General features: G+C 53.6%; 1 protein-coding gene across 2 annotated transcripts in view; it reads right to left on the reverse strand.

Annotated features, from left to right (window-relative positions):
• LOC120860896 (mothers against decapentaplegic homolog 3) overlaps positions 1-17356 on the reverse strand; it is a 127995-nt gene that overhangs the window by 7730 nt on the left and 102909 nt on the right. For both annotated transcript variants that reach the window (XM_040236609.1, XM_040236610.1), the window contains exons 5-7: positions 14705-14755; positions 4127-4339; positions 1859-1996 (exon numbers count right to left, since the gene is read on the reverse strand). In XM_040236609.1, coding sequence (XP_040092543.1) covers positions 1859-1996; positions 4127-4339; positions 14705-14755 — 402 coding nt within the window. The remainder of the gene's footprint in view (positions 1-1858; positions 1997-4126; positions 4340-14704; positions 14756-17356) is intronic.

Below are 17356 nucleotides of genomic sequence, written 5' to 3' on the forward strand. Positions count from 1 at the left end.
TGGGCACAAGGCTGGGTTAGGGTGACATTCACAGGAAAGTGAAGGTGTGTGCCTAACTCTCCCAGCAGTACAAAAAGAGACAGGCACACGTGAAGCGTACAATAAATCTCCTGTTTGAAGTCCTACAGCCCAAGTGCCAGGAATGTGTCAACCAGAAAAATAAAAGACAAAAGCACATGCCGGAAATGCCCCAAAGGTGAGCTGAGGTGACACTCACTAGCGGGCCAGCACTGACTGGGCCCCTCGGCTGGCTGTGTGACTCTGGGCTGGTCCCTTTCTCTTCTAAGCCCATATCTCCCTTATGAAAGGAGAGGCTGGCCTCAGGAGCCCCCAGCTCCAACATTCCAAGAACTAACAGCCAGCACCACAGCCGGCTCTGCCCGAACCAGAGAGGCTGGGAGGGCCAAGGGGTCGGCAGAAAGCCAAAAGTGCAGCTGGGCTTCCTCTCCTTGTCTTCTCTGAGGGGACAGGAGGCGGAGCAGGGCCCACAGTGGGCTCCAGCCCCCTGCCCAGCAAGCAGCAGAGGAGCACACAGCCCTAGGCTCATCCTGGCTCAGCCACTTACTAGCTGTGTGTCCTATGCAGGTGACTTAACCTCTCTGAGCTTATTTCAACATGCCTCGTTGCCTGGAAAGCTAGAGTAACTAGAGAGGACCAAGTGAGCCCCAAGATAGACGTGTGCTCTGTAAATGCAACCGCACGACCTTCTGGGAACAGAGAGCACCACTAGCATCTCAAACTGCATTCTTCAATTGACCTTGCCCATGACCCACCGCACCACCATCATCTGCCTCTTGGCAGGCAGGAAGACATGCCACACTCGTGCCGTGGGCAATGGCCTGAGCCACACATTCCACCTGCCGGGCACAGTCCATGCTCTGGGCTGCATGTCCCGGGAGGAGGGGGCCTCGGGGCTTTCTGCCTTGGCTTTCTATGCAAGGTTCTAGGTAAGATCAGCCTCTTGCCTGGTCTTCTACCCAGAGCTGGCCCTGTCCACACCACCCTCTGAGGTGAGCCACGTGAGTCCTCCACCCCCTGGAGTACGTAGTCCTACTCAGAAAACCCTCAACAGTCCCCTTGAGTAAATGTGATCTCGTGTCCTTCCATGGCCCAGTCCCATCCTATTTTCTAAACACATCCCCAACTGTCTTAGCCTCCAGCACAGCCAGAGTGCAACCCACACGTGCCTTGCCCTCCTTCACCCCTAGGCCTTTGCCCATATCATCCCCTCTGCCTGGAATGCCCTCAGTCCCTGCGTCCAGCACCCTGTGCCTACCCCTTCCACACTGGTGCAGGCCCATGGCTCCTTGCAAGCTCAAATGCCTTATCCTCCATGAAGCCGCCTCTGAACCATCCTAACAGTTAAATGCTTCTCCCCTTGGGTCCCATAGCATGTGACCTGTGCTGCTTGCTTTGTGCTTAGCACCACCCTGCCTTGTATTAAGCACATTTGGGTCTTTGCCTTATACACTCAGCTGATAGGTACACTCTGAGAGGGCAGCAGGAGGGCTTCCTGTACCCTCCCATCCCCCTGCAGCTTCCAGCATGGCTGTAGGAAGGAAGGAGGAAGGGAAAAAGGAAGCAAACAAGCATACTACCTCAGCATCTGTGCACACAGGCAGGAAACAGGTGCCCACAGATCAAAGGCAGACCTGTCAGATGCTGCGTCTGTTCTGTGGAGGTTCCAGGAGGTCACAGTAAGACAGCAAGGCACAGAGAAAACCCAAGTGAAGCATCTCCAGATTGTCAGTGCAAACACCAATGAGGAGAAAAGGAAGAAGAAAGCTTTCCGGCATCCCAGGCATGTGCTGCAGAGGAGAGGCCCACAGGGAAGAGGTGGGTATGTAGATGGTGGTACCTGGTGGAATCTTGCAGACGGTGGCTGGGTGCCAGCCATAGCGCTGGTTACAGTTGGGAGACTGCACAAAGATGGCGCTGTCACTGAGGCATTCTGCGAAGACCTCCCCTCCGATGTAGTACAGCCGCACACCCCGCCCTAGAGAGATTCAGGTTAGCCTGGACCAGCTCTCTGGCCCCCAGACAGTGGTCCTGGCACCCGCCACAGCGACCACAGGAGGCAGAGCTGCAGTCGGTGTTCCAGGTGGCTGGTTCTCCAGCAGCATCACCAGGCAAACGGGACCCGAATCCAGGCCTAATCCCACCAGGAGGTGCGGGGTGATGCTGGGCTGCTAAACTAGGGAGGCAGACAGTGAAAGGAAAGAGCACAGGGTAAGTCTTAATGGTAACCTCCACCAGTGATCTGCTACAGGCCCCAGCCAAGTTAATCAGCCTCAGTTTCTCCATCTGCAAGGTGGAGATAATGATAATACCTACCTCACGGGTGCCTGGTGAGCAGCAGCTGTTGCTGCTGCTGCTGCTATCAGGTCCCTTCCCCTTCCAACATTCATGTAGTTGGAAACTCATGTAGTCAACCTGCAGGGCTCCTCAGGCAGCAGACACCCCAGGAGCCCTTCACTGAAGGCATGGCTTAATTAACGCCACCCCCTGTACCTTTCTCCTCGCGATGGGTTTTTCTAAACCATTCCATAGGTCTACATCATTTCGTGTTCCTTCATCTCTTAAATCCACTCCAGATGGACAGAAATTATTTTTAAACTGGCCCTGCAATTCAAGCGGTTACATAAACCCTCCAACAATCCTCAGCAATCCTCGGCCAGGGGATGTACTCTTCTGCCTGGAAGGCCTCTGTTCCCACTCCAGGGGGGGAGAGGCCCTGAGGGCCGGGAAACGGAGCCAGATTTCACTCGACGTGGAGCGGGATGGAAAGCAGGTGATCGGCTACAGGCCTGCCACCTCGTCCCACAGCTGTCCCCTGCCCCCACTTCCCCTGCTCTGCCTGGCTCAGTGCTACAGGACTTGGCGTCTCGAAGACCCCAGGGTGCCGGTAGACCCGGGGAGGCGGGGGCCCAGTATTACATCAGTCAAAAGCAGGAGGCAGAGGTGGAGGTGGGAAGACAAGATCCAAAGAACAAAAATGTTTGTTTGGGTAACTTTTAAAATACTATTTTTAGATACAGAGAAGTATGAAGTGAATAAACAAACCTCTGTGTATACCACTGTGGGTCTTTTTAAAACAAGCAGGAGGCTGTCTGGGAAGGGTACGGGCTTGGGGCAGAGGCCTCTATGCCACCCTCTGTGTCACACACTTGCTGTGTGCCCTCTGCCCCTCCCTGGGCATCAGGTTATTCCCTGGAAAATGATCCCACTGCTTCAGGCCTATGGCTTTCCAACTTTTAACTGGAAAACCCTCTCTCGACATGAGATCTTCTGTGAAGGCCCACGATACAAGCAAGAGCAGAGGTGCTCTGGTTCACATGAGCCCAGACCCCTGCTGCCCTGCTCAGCTCTCGAGTTTGCTCTAGAGCCCCTCGGCCTCCGTGGACGCACTGAACAATGTCTGAGAATACCCACCCTCTCTACACCATCTCTACAACCCTTCTAGGTGACCCTGGGTTGCAAAGTTGTGAACATCCTCTGATAATTTTATGAACAAACAGGGATACACATCAAGGCTTCACCTTCCCTATACTAAGTGATCTTTCACCACAGGCTGGGGCTCAGAATACAGTGTTAGCAGCGGTGCTGTCCTGGCCGCAGGCAATGAAAGTGAAAGGAAGTGAAAGTTGCTCAGTCGTGTCCGACTCTTTGTGACCCCGTGGACTATACAGTCCATGGAATTCTCTAGGCCAGAATACTGAAGTGAGTAGCCTTTCCCTTCTCTAGGTGATCTTCCCAACCCAAGGATCGAACCCAGGTTTCCCACATTGCAGGCGGATTCTTTACCAGCTGAGCCACAAGGGAAGCCCAAGAATCCTGGAGTGGGCAATACCTACCGTCTTTTCACCTTTTCTAAGTTCCTAGGACAATTATATATGAAATGAACAAATGAAAGATCACTCCTCCGAGACAGACTATCTACCTGTCTGCGCTCCGTACTTTAAGGGTATTTTTATTAAGAGTGGCACAGTTGCAACCTGGATTCTACCTGTCTTACCCTAAACAAGGTGACAGAGCCTGAGGGGCAGGTGAGGGGGGCGTGGCACAGTGGCAGCAGGTGGGTTCCCACAGGGGCTGGGGTGGGCGGGGTAACGCAGCCGCCCCTTACCGATATGCCTCCGTGTCAGCTCCACAGCCGCGTTCCGGTTGACGTTGGAGAGCAGCCCCAAGCAGAAGCGCTCCGAGTTGGAGGGGTCGGTGAAGCCATCCACCGTCATGGACGGCTGGGAGGCGTGGAATGTCTCCCCGACGCGCTGGTTGAGCTCGTAGTAGGAGATGGAGCACCAGAAGGCCGGCTCGCAGTAGGTGACAGGCTGCAGGTCTGAGGAGACAGGCCAGGCTGCTGGGTTAGGGAGTCCCTCCAGGCTCTGGGCTCCTGGATGGGGTTCCCTGGATGCCCTGGAAGACTGTTTCCTCACCTCTCAGAAGGCATTATGATCTCCCCACCCTTTTCCTGTGTAAAACTCGCAGGATCTAGGGCGGGCAGAACCCTTAGGTTTTGGGAGACACATTCCGCTGGCCTTGGCACTGTTTAGTTTGAGCTCATAAAGGCCCTGCCCCGCCTGGCCTTAGGTCAAAGCCATCTTCAAGGAGGTGCCAGGCCAAATCTGAAAGGCCCTGGGACCAACAGACCCCTGGGCAGATGCACTAGACAGGCCAGGAGTGTCCAGGGCAGTCTGGTCCTGCCACCTGCCATAGTAACCCGTGCTGGTCTCTGCCCCTAAAAGGGCCTGCAGCTTCTGCTTCTGCCTGATCACGGGCCAACTCCTAGCCCATCTCGCGGCAGTGTCCAGGCCTGTGAAATGGCCAGATGACGAGGCTGGTGCGACCCTGGGTGTCCATCCGTGCTCAGCGGTTGCAACCACACAGGCACCAGGTGCTGTCTGCGGCGCGTGAGCCAGGTCCCTGCCGTTGATTACGGAAGCTATGCTCCACACGTATCCAGATGCCATCCATCGGGGCGGCTGAGACACACACGCCTGAGAGAAACTCTGAATTTATCCCAGTGGCCAGCCTGTGTCTCAGCCAAGGGCACCTTAGAGCAAACTGCCATCCTGTGAGGGGGTGGTTCTCAGAAGAGGTAGGCACCCCGGAAATAGAGGTTTCCCCTCACGTGACCCCACACTGCCTTTCCCGTGACTCGTGCCACCTGCAGCCGTTCCAGGCTCCACACCTGCCCAGGTGCCCTCCTCCCGCCTGTCTCTCCATCATCGCTCGTCTCAGGGTCATCTCAGCGTCCAACCTCCTGGCCAGGGGCCAGGCCCTCATCCTTCCTCGTCTGCACCAGTGCCTGCCGGCTGACATGGCCCCGTGCCGCCCCCTCCGCACCCCAGTCACCCCTTCCAGCCATGCACTGCTCCTGGGCCCACATCCTGCACTCCGCCCCCTCGAATCCCGTGTGCTGGACAGCCAGGGAGCTTGCTGCTCTCGATGCTCCATTGTGGGTCACTCGCCATGGCTCTTATTAACACATGTATACATACACACGGACGGTCATTCAGGGTGCGCCTCTGGGGAGCTGGTGAGAGAGTCCAGGAGGGCTCACTGACCAGGTCTCAGCCCTGGCCCACGACCCCTGCTGACTGCCTGCCAGGCAACTTCCCAGAGCCCACGAGAACCTCTGCTCAGCTCCCCAGGCTGCTGACAGTATGTAAAGCCCAGGAGAGAAAAACCCAGAAGCAGTTCCAGGTGGGGCCAGCTCTCCCTGCTGGGCAACGTGGCCCTGACCTCCTTCCAGGGTCAATGTCCATGATCCCATCTAAGGGTGAAAAGAAGGTCAGCACAAACAGGAAGAGCTGCAGGCAGGTCACAACCCTGCCCTTGCCACACCCAGGAAGAGTCAGCCGGAGGGTCAGGACATCTAGATCAGGTTTCTCCACCTCAGCACTATGGCGATTTGGGGCTGGGTAATCCTGTGCTTGGGGAGAGAGGGTTCTGTGGGCTCCAGGATGTGTGCGGCATCCTTGGCCTCTGGATGCCAGCAGACCACATCCATCTTGCCCTCCCAGCTGTGACAGTCAGAAGGGCCTTCAGACATTGAGAGAGGTCTTCCAGGGGGCAAAATAGCCCCCAGATGACAGTCACTGCCCTAAATGTTTGACCAGGTCATGGAGCCCAAGCTTCAAGCCAGACACAGACCAGCTGTGTGCTGGTGAGCAAAGCAGTTTAGCTCGGAGTTTCAGTGTCCACATCTCCCTCTGGCCACCCGAGTGGAGAATCTTCTTTCTCACCCGGCGCTGTTTTTGGATGGACTGAGAGAATTCAAGTGGAGAGCAGGGCACTCATCAGACACTCAATAAATGGTGTCAACAGCAATTAGAGTAATTTTGGTTGTTCAAACTTGAGAACATCCTGTTCTTGGCCTGACCTCTAACCAAAGGGGGCAAAGTGTCCTTGCCCCTCCTTCTCCTGCCAGGGTGAAGCAAGGGAAGAGGAGGGAAGGCAGGGTGTCCAGGCTACTTAATAGCGAAGAGGGTGTGATGGGGGCAGGAGCAACCACAGCCCGCGGCCAGTACCCTGTAGCTGAACTGAGCCATGTCAGCCACATCTGGCTCTGGCGTTTCTCGATGTTTGACATTCCAATGAGATAAGTTATATTCTAAACAATGTGCTCACTAAAATGTGAGCTATGTTGCTCTGGAAATCTTAAGAAAAACAACCACCACCACCTAAGAAATCAAAGTGCACTCCAAGCCTTCAAAGTGGCCCGGCAGCGTGTCAGATCCAGAAGGTACTGGGGAAGGGCTTGCGGGCCCCGCGCCCCAGAGGCAGACTCTGCTGACTTTGCTGCACAACCTCAGGGACATGACATCCCTCTCCGGCCTCAGTGGCCCAGTCTGAACAGTGAGTGCAGTGTACTGAAAGCCACTGAGAGCAGACTGTGACGGTCATGGGTCACCCTGAAGAGGCAGCCGTGACTGATCTGGGCTGGCCTCGGCCTCCCTAGCCAAGTACAGAACAGCGTCCTCGTCCTCAAGTGATAAAGCCAAGTCCAACACCCCCTGGGCTTAGTCCAGGCACACTAAGTCCTGACCCAGCCCACCTGTCAAAAGAAGGGAAGTCAGCAGCCCGCCCGCTGGGTAACATGGGGCCAGAACACCAGTCTGGTGATGTATAGGCTTTAAGGTGTCTCAGAATCAGAGAGACTCTGACCCTGGGGTCCTCGCCCAGAGGCTCTCCCAAGCAGATCTGAGCCCTTATCTAAACATCCCTGCAACTTGCGGATGCGCACTACAGACTGCTGTGGCAAACACAGGCTGCAGGAGCCTGACACATAATTAAGCAGATGGTGGTTTGGGGAGTGGAGCCGCCAGGCCAAGGCCAAGTCTGAAGGCTGCCATTTCAGAGAGTTCTGTCTGGACAAGCTGACCCACGTTCAAAAGCAGCACCCCAGCCGTGCACTTACTGTGGTCTCCTAATAGCTGCCAGTAAGCCCGGCCTTTCACCTCTCCCCTCCCATCATCGCTAAGGGCTTCCTGCAGGCACTTAGGCCAGGGGAGCTGCATGCTTGAGTACGCCCCCTCCGGGGCTCTGCCTTGAATGGCACTTTATTTTCAAACTGCATGTCTGCCCTCATTTCTTTTCCAACTAAAGGACTTATCCACACCCTGGTTCAGAACAAGACCAAGTCAGGACCCTGGGAAAGAGAAGACTATAAACAAGCTAACCATCAAATTAGACAGCTACTAAAAGAGCACTCAGGTTGGCTCTGAGCTCCCTAGCAGACAAAGCAAAAAGGGGGCATGACATGCGACCTGGCTCTGGTTGGCAAAAAGAAAATTCTTACCGGTTTTGTAGCCTGCCTCTTGAGAAACCTGTATGCAGGTCAGGAAGCAACACTTAGAACTGGACATGGAACAACAGACTGGTTCCAAATAGGAAAAGGAGTACGTCAAGGCTGTATATTGTCACCCTGCTTATTTAACTTCTATGCAGAGTACATCATGAGAAACACTGGGCTGGAAGAAGCACAAGCTGGAATCCAGATTGCCGGGAGAAATATCAATAACCTCAGATATGCAGATAACACCACCCTTATGGCAGGAAGTGAAGAGGAACTAAAAAGCCTCTTGATGAAAGTGAAAGAGGAGAGTGAGAAAATTGGCTTAAAGCTCAACATTCAGAAAACGAAGATCATGGCATCTGGTCCCAACACTTCATGGGAAATAGATGGAGAAACAGTGGAAACAGTGTCAGACTTTATCTTTTTGGGCTCCAAAATCACTGCAGATGGTGACTGCAGCCATGAAATTAAAAGACACTCACTCCTTGGAAGAAAAGTTATGACCAACCTAGACAGCATATTGAAAAGCAGAGACATTACTTTGCCAACAAAGATCCGTTTAGTCAAGGCTATGGTTTTTCCAGTGGTCATGTATGGATGTGAGAGTTGGACTGTGAAGAAAGCTGAGCCCCAAAGAATTGATGCTTTTGAAGTGTGGTGTTGGAGAAGACTCTTGAGAGTCCCTTGAACTGCAAGGAGATCCAACTAGTCCATTCTAAAGGAGATCAGCCCTGGGATTTCTTTGGAAGGAATGATGCTGAAGCTGAAACTCCAGTACTTTGGCCACCTCATGCGAAGAATTGACTCATTGGAAAAGACTCTGATGCTGGGAGGGATTGGGGGCAGGAAGAAAAGGGGACGACAGAGGATGAGATGGCTGGATGGCCTCACCGACTTGACGGATGTGCGTTTAAGTTAACTCCAGGAGATGGTGATGGACAGGGAGGCCTGGCGTGCTGTGATTCATGGGGTCGCAAAGAGTCGGACACGACTGAACTACTGAACTGAACTGTAGGGTAAATAAAGTTTGTCCTGGGCGCTAAATCTTAAAAGAACTCTTCAGTGGAGGCACTTCTCCCCCACAACAGTCAATAAAGTCAGCCAACCCACCCTGGATTCAAGAGGGTCGCAATAAATGCAGAAGCAATTTTACATAAGGCTGCTTCTGGTGGTAAAAACTCTGAACATAGCGGCTCACAGGCTCCTCTGGGAGGACAGGGCAGGGTGACCTGCCCCAAGGAAAGCGGTTTCGCTTCCCTAGGCCAAGGGCTCTGCACACCTGGTGTGGCAGCTGACGGCGCGAGCCCAAGGCCTTCCCTCCACACAGCTCTGCTCCCAGTCAGACTGCTGAGTTTGTGCTAATCCCTCTTCCTGTGGCAGAGGTGTTGCAGACGCAGGAACCTCCCGCTCCAGCCGCTCTCAGCCCCCAGCACCACCCCCCCGCCCCCGCTGTGGTGAGGGCCAGATTCCTCGAGGGGCAGGGGGCACTTAATTCTCGACTGGCCCCCTGCCAGCCTAACACACTGGCTGGCTCTGGTTCTGAGCCCAATTCCAAGCTGGCATGGACTTTCTGTTTTGTTTAAGGGAAAGAAAACAGAATAAAACCCAGAAGGCAACACTTGGATTAAGGGATGCCTATTAAAAACACGTGCAAGAGATCCAAATCCGGGAAAGGAAAGGGGGAGGCCCGAGTGGAGCAATTAGCTTTCCGCTATACGTCAAGCACAGGGAGTGGGTGAGGAGCGGGCGTGCCGATGCAGCGGAGCTGAAGGTCAGAGCACCAGCGCCCGCCTCCGCCTGGGCCCTGTGGAAGGAGACTCCACACCCTAGGCCCCATCTACCTTCCTACTGCCTGAATTGCTCATCCCCCTCATCTGCTGGGACACGACCTTCATGGCCCAGCTCAGGTGGCTGTGAAAACATTCTCTCACCCCTGGTGTCTGCACCACCTGCCTACCTAAAGGTCAGGTCCCTGCCGGCCCAGGACAGTCATCCCAGCAGCTGGGCACCAATTCCAACTGGTCTCGTGAAGGATTAGGCAACAAGCCCACTTTTACCCAGAAAGGACCCCTGCTCTATCAACCTAGGACCAGTCTACTGAGACCAAGAACAACGGAAAGCCTCAGAGCTGGACGGACGCCCGGGAGTCTGACAGTCCAGCCAGCAGTTGACTTCCTGCCATGAAGACGTTCGCCTGTGGTGTCCCGAGCTTATGGAAGATGAGAGCTCAACAAGGCCTTGGAAAAGATACCTGGGATCGGGTTTGGGCTGTAACGGGGGTCCCCTGCCCTCTCTTGAGGGATCAGGGGTCTTCCTGTGACCTTGGCCACCAGGGCCCCTTCTCCCAGCAGGAGAAGAAGGCAGCCTCAATCCAGGGCCCTCTGGGAAACCATCACGTCCTTCAACTCCAGCTCAGTTCCTGCCCTTGGACACCCGCTGGTACCTCACTTCCCCCAGTCAAAGCCTCTCCAGAGATGTCTCACTCTAAAGCAAAGAACAACTTACTCACAGGCAGGATCTGGCTCGTTATCTCTCTCCACCTCCCCGCCCACCCCCATGCATTTGCCCCAATCCTTGACCTAAATCCTTAGGAAATTCCAGGTGACTCATGTAACACAATGTGTAATAACAGGAACCTCACCTGCTCACATCCCTTCCCCGCACAACAAAGCCCTGGGATCTCCCCAGAGCCTGCCGCTGGCCAGAGGCTGAGCTGGCTCTCAGTCACTCCTGGGGCTCCCCCATGAGGCACCCCAAGTGGCTTCACTGTGGCCAGAGGCTCAATCTTTTGCCTGGAGCAGGAAAGAAATGAAGAAGTAGCCAGATGTCCTATGCTTGCTTTCTTTTTGTGTAATAACTTCTTTATGAGAACTAATAGGTGTCCTGAGATGCCCAGATGTCTCTGGGAACTCTCCGTGTGCCCGTCAGCATGCTGCGGTTTGGGACATGTGGCCATGAAAGAGGAATGCAGGGGTGGTGGCTGTGTGCTGCCCTACCCCCACCTTTATCTGTCTGCAACCCACTGCTGAGGACTGGAGCCCCCTTTCCTCCCCACACCTGCTCTCCAAAGGATGCCCTTGAACCCCCTAGGAGCTCTCTTCTTATGCCTCATTTGGCATCTCCACAGAATCTGCCCACCCCCTGCCCTCAGCACCTCTCTCCCCTCTGACTGTTGGGCCCCATCCTCCACCTGACCCCCAAGCTTCTTCCCGAGGCATGTCTCATGAGTCCATCCTTGGGTCTCCCTCTCCATCCACTCCCAGGACTTCAGCCAAACCTTTGTCAGTGTCTCCCAAGTGAGGTCTATAGAATGGTCCACGGGATCCTAAGAAAGAGCTGTTTCAACAGTTGTCGGATCCCTGGGAGAAACGGTGGACCAGCCAGGCCTCCTTTCTGCAGGACTCTCAGAGGCTTTATGCTGCATTTATGCTGTGAGTGCCCTGGGGGGCCCCTGGAGCGAGCACGGGACAGGCTTTCCAAACTCATCTGATGACAAAATCATGTCTCTGACCCCACTATGGGCAAGGCTATCACACGTGCTAATGGCTCTGAAGCGGCGCCTCCAGCCCAGGCCTCTCTCCTGGCCATCCCGCTACTTCCTGGACTCAGGTGAGCAGAGGCGCCTCCCTGTCACCCTCCATGCCAAACCCCGTCCCCCATCTCCTGGGGTCCGGCCGCAGTGACACGGAAGCCTCCGGGTCTTCCCAGTCAAGGCTGGTCAATAAATGCTGCTGTTTCGGCCCATGGTGCTCACAGATGCCTTCTCCTGTTCCACTCCCTTTCTCTAAAGCGCTCATCTCAGCCTCCTCCAGTGCTACAGCGTCCTAAGTGGGTTTTTTGGGAGGGGTGGGGCAGGGATGGTAGCCCCAGCAATTTCTCCTAAAATTTAAATTTCACATAGTGGCCAGATTAATCATTATGAAGCCACCATCAGATATGAGCCCCAGACTCGAAACCCACAGGCTTGCCTTATCCTGTAGGCAAGACGGGGCTACGGAAGTGTGGCCTCCTGCGCTCTCTTCTCAGCCCTGCCAGCCCCCTCAGCCTCATCCCCACTGTGCCTCCCACGAGCCAACCCACCACACTGCCAGCCATCCCCAGATGCCCTTGCGTGCCAGTCCTTGCATCGGCAGTGCCCTGCCCTCCGATTCTGCCTGCCCCTCAAGGTCCAGCTCACACGGGCCACCATGCTCTGAGGCCTCCCCACCAGCATGCTGCGGTTTGGGACATGCGGCCGTGAAAGAGGAATGCAGGGGTGGTGGCTGTGTGGTGGCTGGTCCTGCCTGGCACATACAGTCCCCCTGTCCTGTGTGCGCTGGGCACAGTACACCCCCGGAGACAGACACCTCCAGCACTCCAGCAGACACTGAACGTTTAAGGGTCTTCAGCTCTGGACCCCCAGCATCGGTACGTACTAGGAACTCAGCGAATGAATGAGTAAATATGGAGAAGACACTGACCACCCGGCATGATGGCCCCACTGGAATGGCACCATTCGCTCCTTTAAGCCCTCAGGGTATTTCATCTGCACCTACCTCTTGTTTTATATAAGAGGTTATTTACAGTCCTGCTTATTTACCCCAACAAGGCTGACAACACTTTGATGTCGGGTCTGGGGCTCCTCTTTGAATTCCCCTACCTGGGCTGGCATACAGACACCGAGCAGGAAGTGCCGGCAAATGGCTGAGTGAGGAAGAGACAAGCAGACAGGCAAACAGGCAAGGATCCCCGCCAGGGGCGACATGGGACACCAGGACCCTCAATCTGACACTTGTTCCCTCCCTGAGCTGAGTTATACTGAGTGAGGAAGGGGAGAGCTGGTCCAGCTGACCGAGCAAGGCAGGGTCCCGCTGCAGGTGGGGGCACAACCTCTGGATCCCCAAGGCCTGAGGTCCCCATTTCCCAGCTGTGTAAATGGGACAAGTACATTAACCAGTCTGTTCCTTGGCTTCCTGTTCTACAAAATGAAACATTATAGCAACACCACCGTATTTAGTTGTCACAAAGATTCAGCTAACAGGCATGAAGTGCTCTGAACAACAGTCAGTAAACAGAGAGTTCTCAAGAAATGCTAGCCATTATTATCACCATCCTCTCATCTCCATCCAGCCCTGATGCCAAGGCGATGAGACTGTAGGGTCCTATCGATGGTTTTGAGTGGGTGAAGGCTGGGGTTCAAGGGCTCGTGAAGCAGAAAGGAAGCCAGGCCTGTCCACACCCGAGTCTCACCATGAGTCCTTCATGACTCGTCGGCTGACTCGTGCCCCCATCCACATCTTCCCAGCAGAGGGGCACCCCTCTCTGTCCACCAGGCTTGGAGGCTGTTCCTTCATTTGGAAGAGATGGCCTCAGAATTCCTGACCCTCAGACAAGAGGCTGAGGGACAGGGCTGCAGGCCGGGAGGATCGTGCCAGTCGGGTACTCTGCCTTGGGGCCAAGTTCAAGGACATGCTGTCATCCTGGTCTACACAATCTCAAGGGGAATGCAAAGCGAGCACCCACCCAGGACAACTTTCAGTCCGAACCACAACGTCAGGCAGTGGGGTTGCCAGGTCAAGCAGCAGCTCATGTCTGTAGACTGAAAGGGCTGCCGTGGTGGGGTCAGAGGGGTCATCCTCCAAAGCGGAAACCTCAGAGTCAAGTTCACAGTCATGGCCTTCAAGTTAACATGAGCTTCCAGCCTTCAGCGTTTATGTTTAATAACTCCATCCGTCCTTTCACGTTGGGAACATACACCATGGGATCATTTTACAAAGATGCTAAAACAGATCCCCCGGTCACATTTCACACTGCCCACTTGTCAGCCTGTATTAAAAGGTTTTTAAGCAGCTCCCACATTCCAAATGATGACTCTTCATCTGATGCTATCAGTCAAGGACTGGGAACAATTGGGAACAGAAGCCAGGCCAATCCACTCTGATTCACCAAGTTTGGATATTAGTTCCTCCTTTCCCTGAGCCACAAGTCAAGCCCCAGCAATACAGGCCAGAACAAAACCAAACTCACATTTTTCTAAAGCTACCAGACCAACTCAGAAAAAAAATTCCCCTAAATGAGAACTGAACAAATATTTCATTTGTTTTGAGCCCTCTGGCAGGCCCCACACTGAAGCCAAAAGATGCTCCTGGATTAGAAAAGCAAATCTCACAAAAACGACCCAGAAATCAAACATCTGAGGGAAGGTTGTGGAAATGATGGCCCAGCCGCTCCAAAACATCATGAGATAATGCAAGATGATCAATGAGACATCTAAGCATGGAACTGTGTTTACAAAATAACAGAAGATAGAAGGGAAAACTGAATATGAAGTATTATCTCAAAGGCAAAGCACAAATATATGTGCTTGATCCAAAGACATCAGACGACCAAGATAAAACAGACACATTTGTGTTAGGGTGGAGGGATTATGGGTAACTTTGTATTTTTTTTTTTTTTAAATTCCTTATATGGTACTCTTTTAAATAAAAATGACATCACTGTCAGATGAGGTGCTCAGATGAAATCCAAGTACGTGTATCTGAAACAAGTCCCTGAAAGCTGGGGGCTGTCGTCTGCAGCGCTGCCCATGGCTTTGCATCAAACCACACACGGATGCTCGCCGACCACAGACCCTCGTGTTTCTACAGCACAAGATTCAGGGGATTTTCCTTCACTAATGCCTAACCGCCTCCCCGGGGAAACACACGCCTGGCCCACAGCTGCTTTTCCTGCCACCGCTCTCCTCAGGCTTCCCATCCTGTGGGTGACCCCAGAAGCTATGTAAGCAGAAACCTGATGGGTTGTGCTGGGCGGATGGTGGGGGGCGGGGGGGAGCCTCACCTTCAGGGCCTCCTTCCCACACCAAGCACCAGCCAGGGCTACAGCTAAAGGGGGTTAAAATCATACAGACAAGGAGCTACTTACCCAAGTTATTGTGTGCTGGGGACATCGGATTCGGGGAGAGGTTTGGAGAACCTGCGAGGTAAGACACTGCTGTGAGACTTCAGAAAAGACTGTTGGCCTGGGAGCCAGATGACAGGATGTGTACATCGCGGTGGGGCGGGGAGAAAACCCTGGGCTGAGCCTCCACGGCCCAGGAGAAGGCCGAACCTCCTATCTCCTTGCCTGTGCGCTCCTTTCCCCGGGTCCCAGTTTCTTTATCTGTGCAACCAATAGATGAGAGGATGACCTCAGAGTCTCTTCCACAACTAGAGGGTTTGATGCGTCTAACCAAGCCTGCAGCACGCGGCTGCACGCACAGGTCCCACACTGACACGCCCTGTTAACTGAGCCCCCCAGAGGGACAAAAGGAGCAGGGAAAACCCTCTCCCCAGCTGCTCCAGGCCCCCAGCAGCGAAAGTGAAGCTTGCAGCCACCCAGACCCCTCTCTGCTCTCAGAGCTCAGGGTCTGCAAATACCAATGCAGGCATTCCCAGGTTTCAGGAAACTCACCAAGCTGCCTCAGACACCCCACAACTCAGCAACCAGACTGACATTTTATGTAAGACATGCTACACATGGGAAAAAGTCCTAACTACCCAATTCTTCCTACTCTATTATCATTACTCCTGGTGGGTGGGTGGGTAGGGACCCACACAGCATCAGCCTTCAGAAAACCAAGCTGTCGCTTTTCCAAAAAGCAACACAGGGCTGGTCCCTCCATCGTCCCTGCACCAATGGGGCTCCAGCTCCAGAGAGTTGTTTGTTTACTGACTGACAGTCCTTTGCACCCGGATCCACTCCCTGAAATCCTCAGTCCTCACCACTGGGCCTTCAGCTTAGGCTGCCTTGAGCTGTGAGCGGGGGTCTGCTCCTGCCCCTCAGCTCAGCTGTGACCTCCCTGAGGACCAAGGGGGAACCATGGGTTTCTGTCTCACCCCTCGTACCCAGTCTTCTGGGGGATGTGGAAAAGTCACAGAAAAAGCACAGCTTTCAAATCTTCCATGGTATCTGGACATGGCACCACGTAGCCATAGGTCTTTGGCAAAGTGGTTCAAACACTTAGAGCTTTGAATTTTTTCCCCTCAGGTATAAAATGGGAATGACACCATCTACCGTGTGATGTGTAGAAATGAAGTGGAATGGTGCACACGAGTATGCCTACACCATGGCTTGTGCACAGGAGGTGCTTAGTAAGCATTGGTCTCCTATTTCAGGCTGGTCCAAATCACGGAGACCCAGGAAGTGGGACCTTCTCTCTGGTCTAAACAGACATGCACACGTATCTGGGGAGACACAGGGCTGGACAGGGAGAGCCTTAGGCCCCAACTGAGATGCTCCTCCCGTCTGCTGGCAGGGAAGTCAAGCCCATGAGCAACTGGACTGGTTTGAGTGAAGAGCAGAGAATAAACAGGAGACCCCACCCACCCACCCACGGGCTGGCTGGGGTCCACAAAGCCCAGGGCTGATATTCAATTAACATTCATGTCCACAACAGGGTCCTACAGGTACACTATGGGAGGAGATGAGGAAGGGAGGACAGAGAAAGGAAGGGGAAGACACAAGAGTTGAGAGGGTGAAAAGGTGGCTGCTTGTCCCATTTAAGACTTTCTCCTTTGGTCTGTTTGCACAGGCAGACTTTGTGTTACTGTGCTTTGCAGATGCTACTTTTTTTTTTTTTACAAACCTAAGGTTTGTGGCAATGCTGCATCCAGCCAACATACCGGCACCATTTTTCCAACAGCATTCATTGGCTTCATGTCTTTTGTCCCCTTCTGAAAATTCTCACAATGTTTCTAATTTTTTAATTATTATTATATTTTTGATGGCGATCTGTGATCTTTGATAGGTACTACTGCAAAAAAGATTTTGACTCATTGAAGGTTCAAATCATGGTTAACATTGTTGGGCTATCAAGTATTTTTTAATTAAGGTGTGTACACTACTTTTTTGGACATAATGCTATTGGACACTTAACAGACCAAGACAGTGTAAACATAACTTTTACACGTACTGGGGAACAACAAATTTGTGTGACTTGCTTTACAGTGGTTATCTGGATGTCAAACCACAGTATATGGAAGGTTTGCCTGTAATCCTTCCATAAACCTGAAGAGTAGTGAGGAGGGAAGCAGGCAAGAGAAGAAATAGAGCATCCGCAGAGATGCTGCCCAGGGGGCTGGTTTCCCACGCCAGCATGTAAAGCTGAGGGCTTACGGCAGGCACTTGGCATCAAATACAGGTCTCCAATGCATTCTGACTGGGTTCACACCGTCATCCACTCATCAGTGGTATGTGGAGGTATGTGACATGATGCCCAGGCTATATATCAAGTGACCACATTTACAATAAGCATGCACGTCCCCTGCATCCTTCTTTCGGGAACTGCACTCTCTTCTGGGCTATGTGCAGGGCAGGTGGCCCCGCCACGTCGGACGGCTCTGTGTACCCAAGGCACGCCTGCCGTCGTCGGAAGGGAACATCTGCTTGCTCCCTCCTCCTCGCCCAGCCACATGCAACCCCATGCACATGCGATGTGGCAGCTGGGGTTCAATTCCAGAAGCCGCTGGTCTGAGGCCAATTTGGTCCCAGAACAAATGAGGCGGGAACATCTGGAGATGTGGCTGGAGATGACTG

This window comes from Oryx dammah, unplaced genomic scaffold, assembly GCF_014754425.2.
Source record: "Oryx dammah isolate SB20612 unplaced genomic scaffold, SCBI_Odam_1.1 HiC_scaffold_11209, whole genome shotgun sequence".
Lineage (NCBI taxonomy): Eukaryota > Metazoa > Chordata > Mammalia > Artiodactyla > Bovidae > Oryx > Oryx dammah.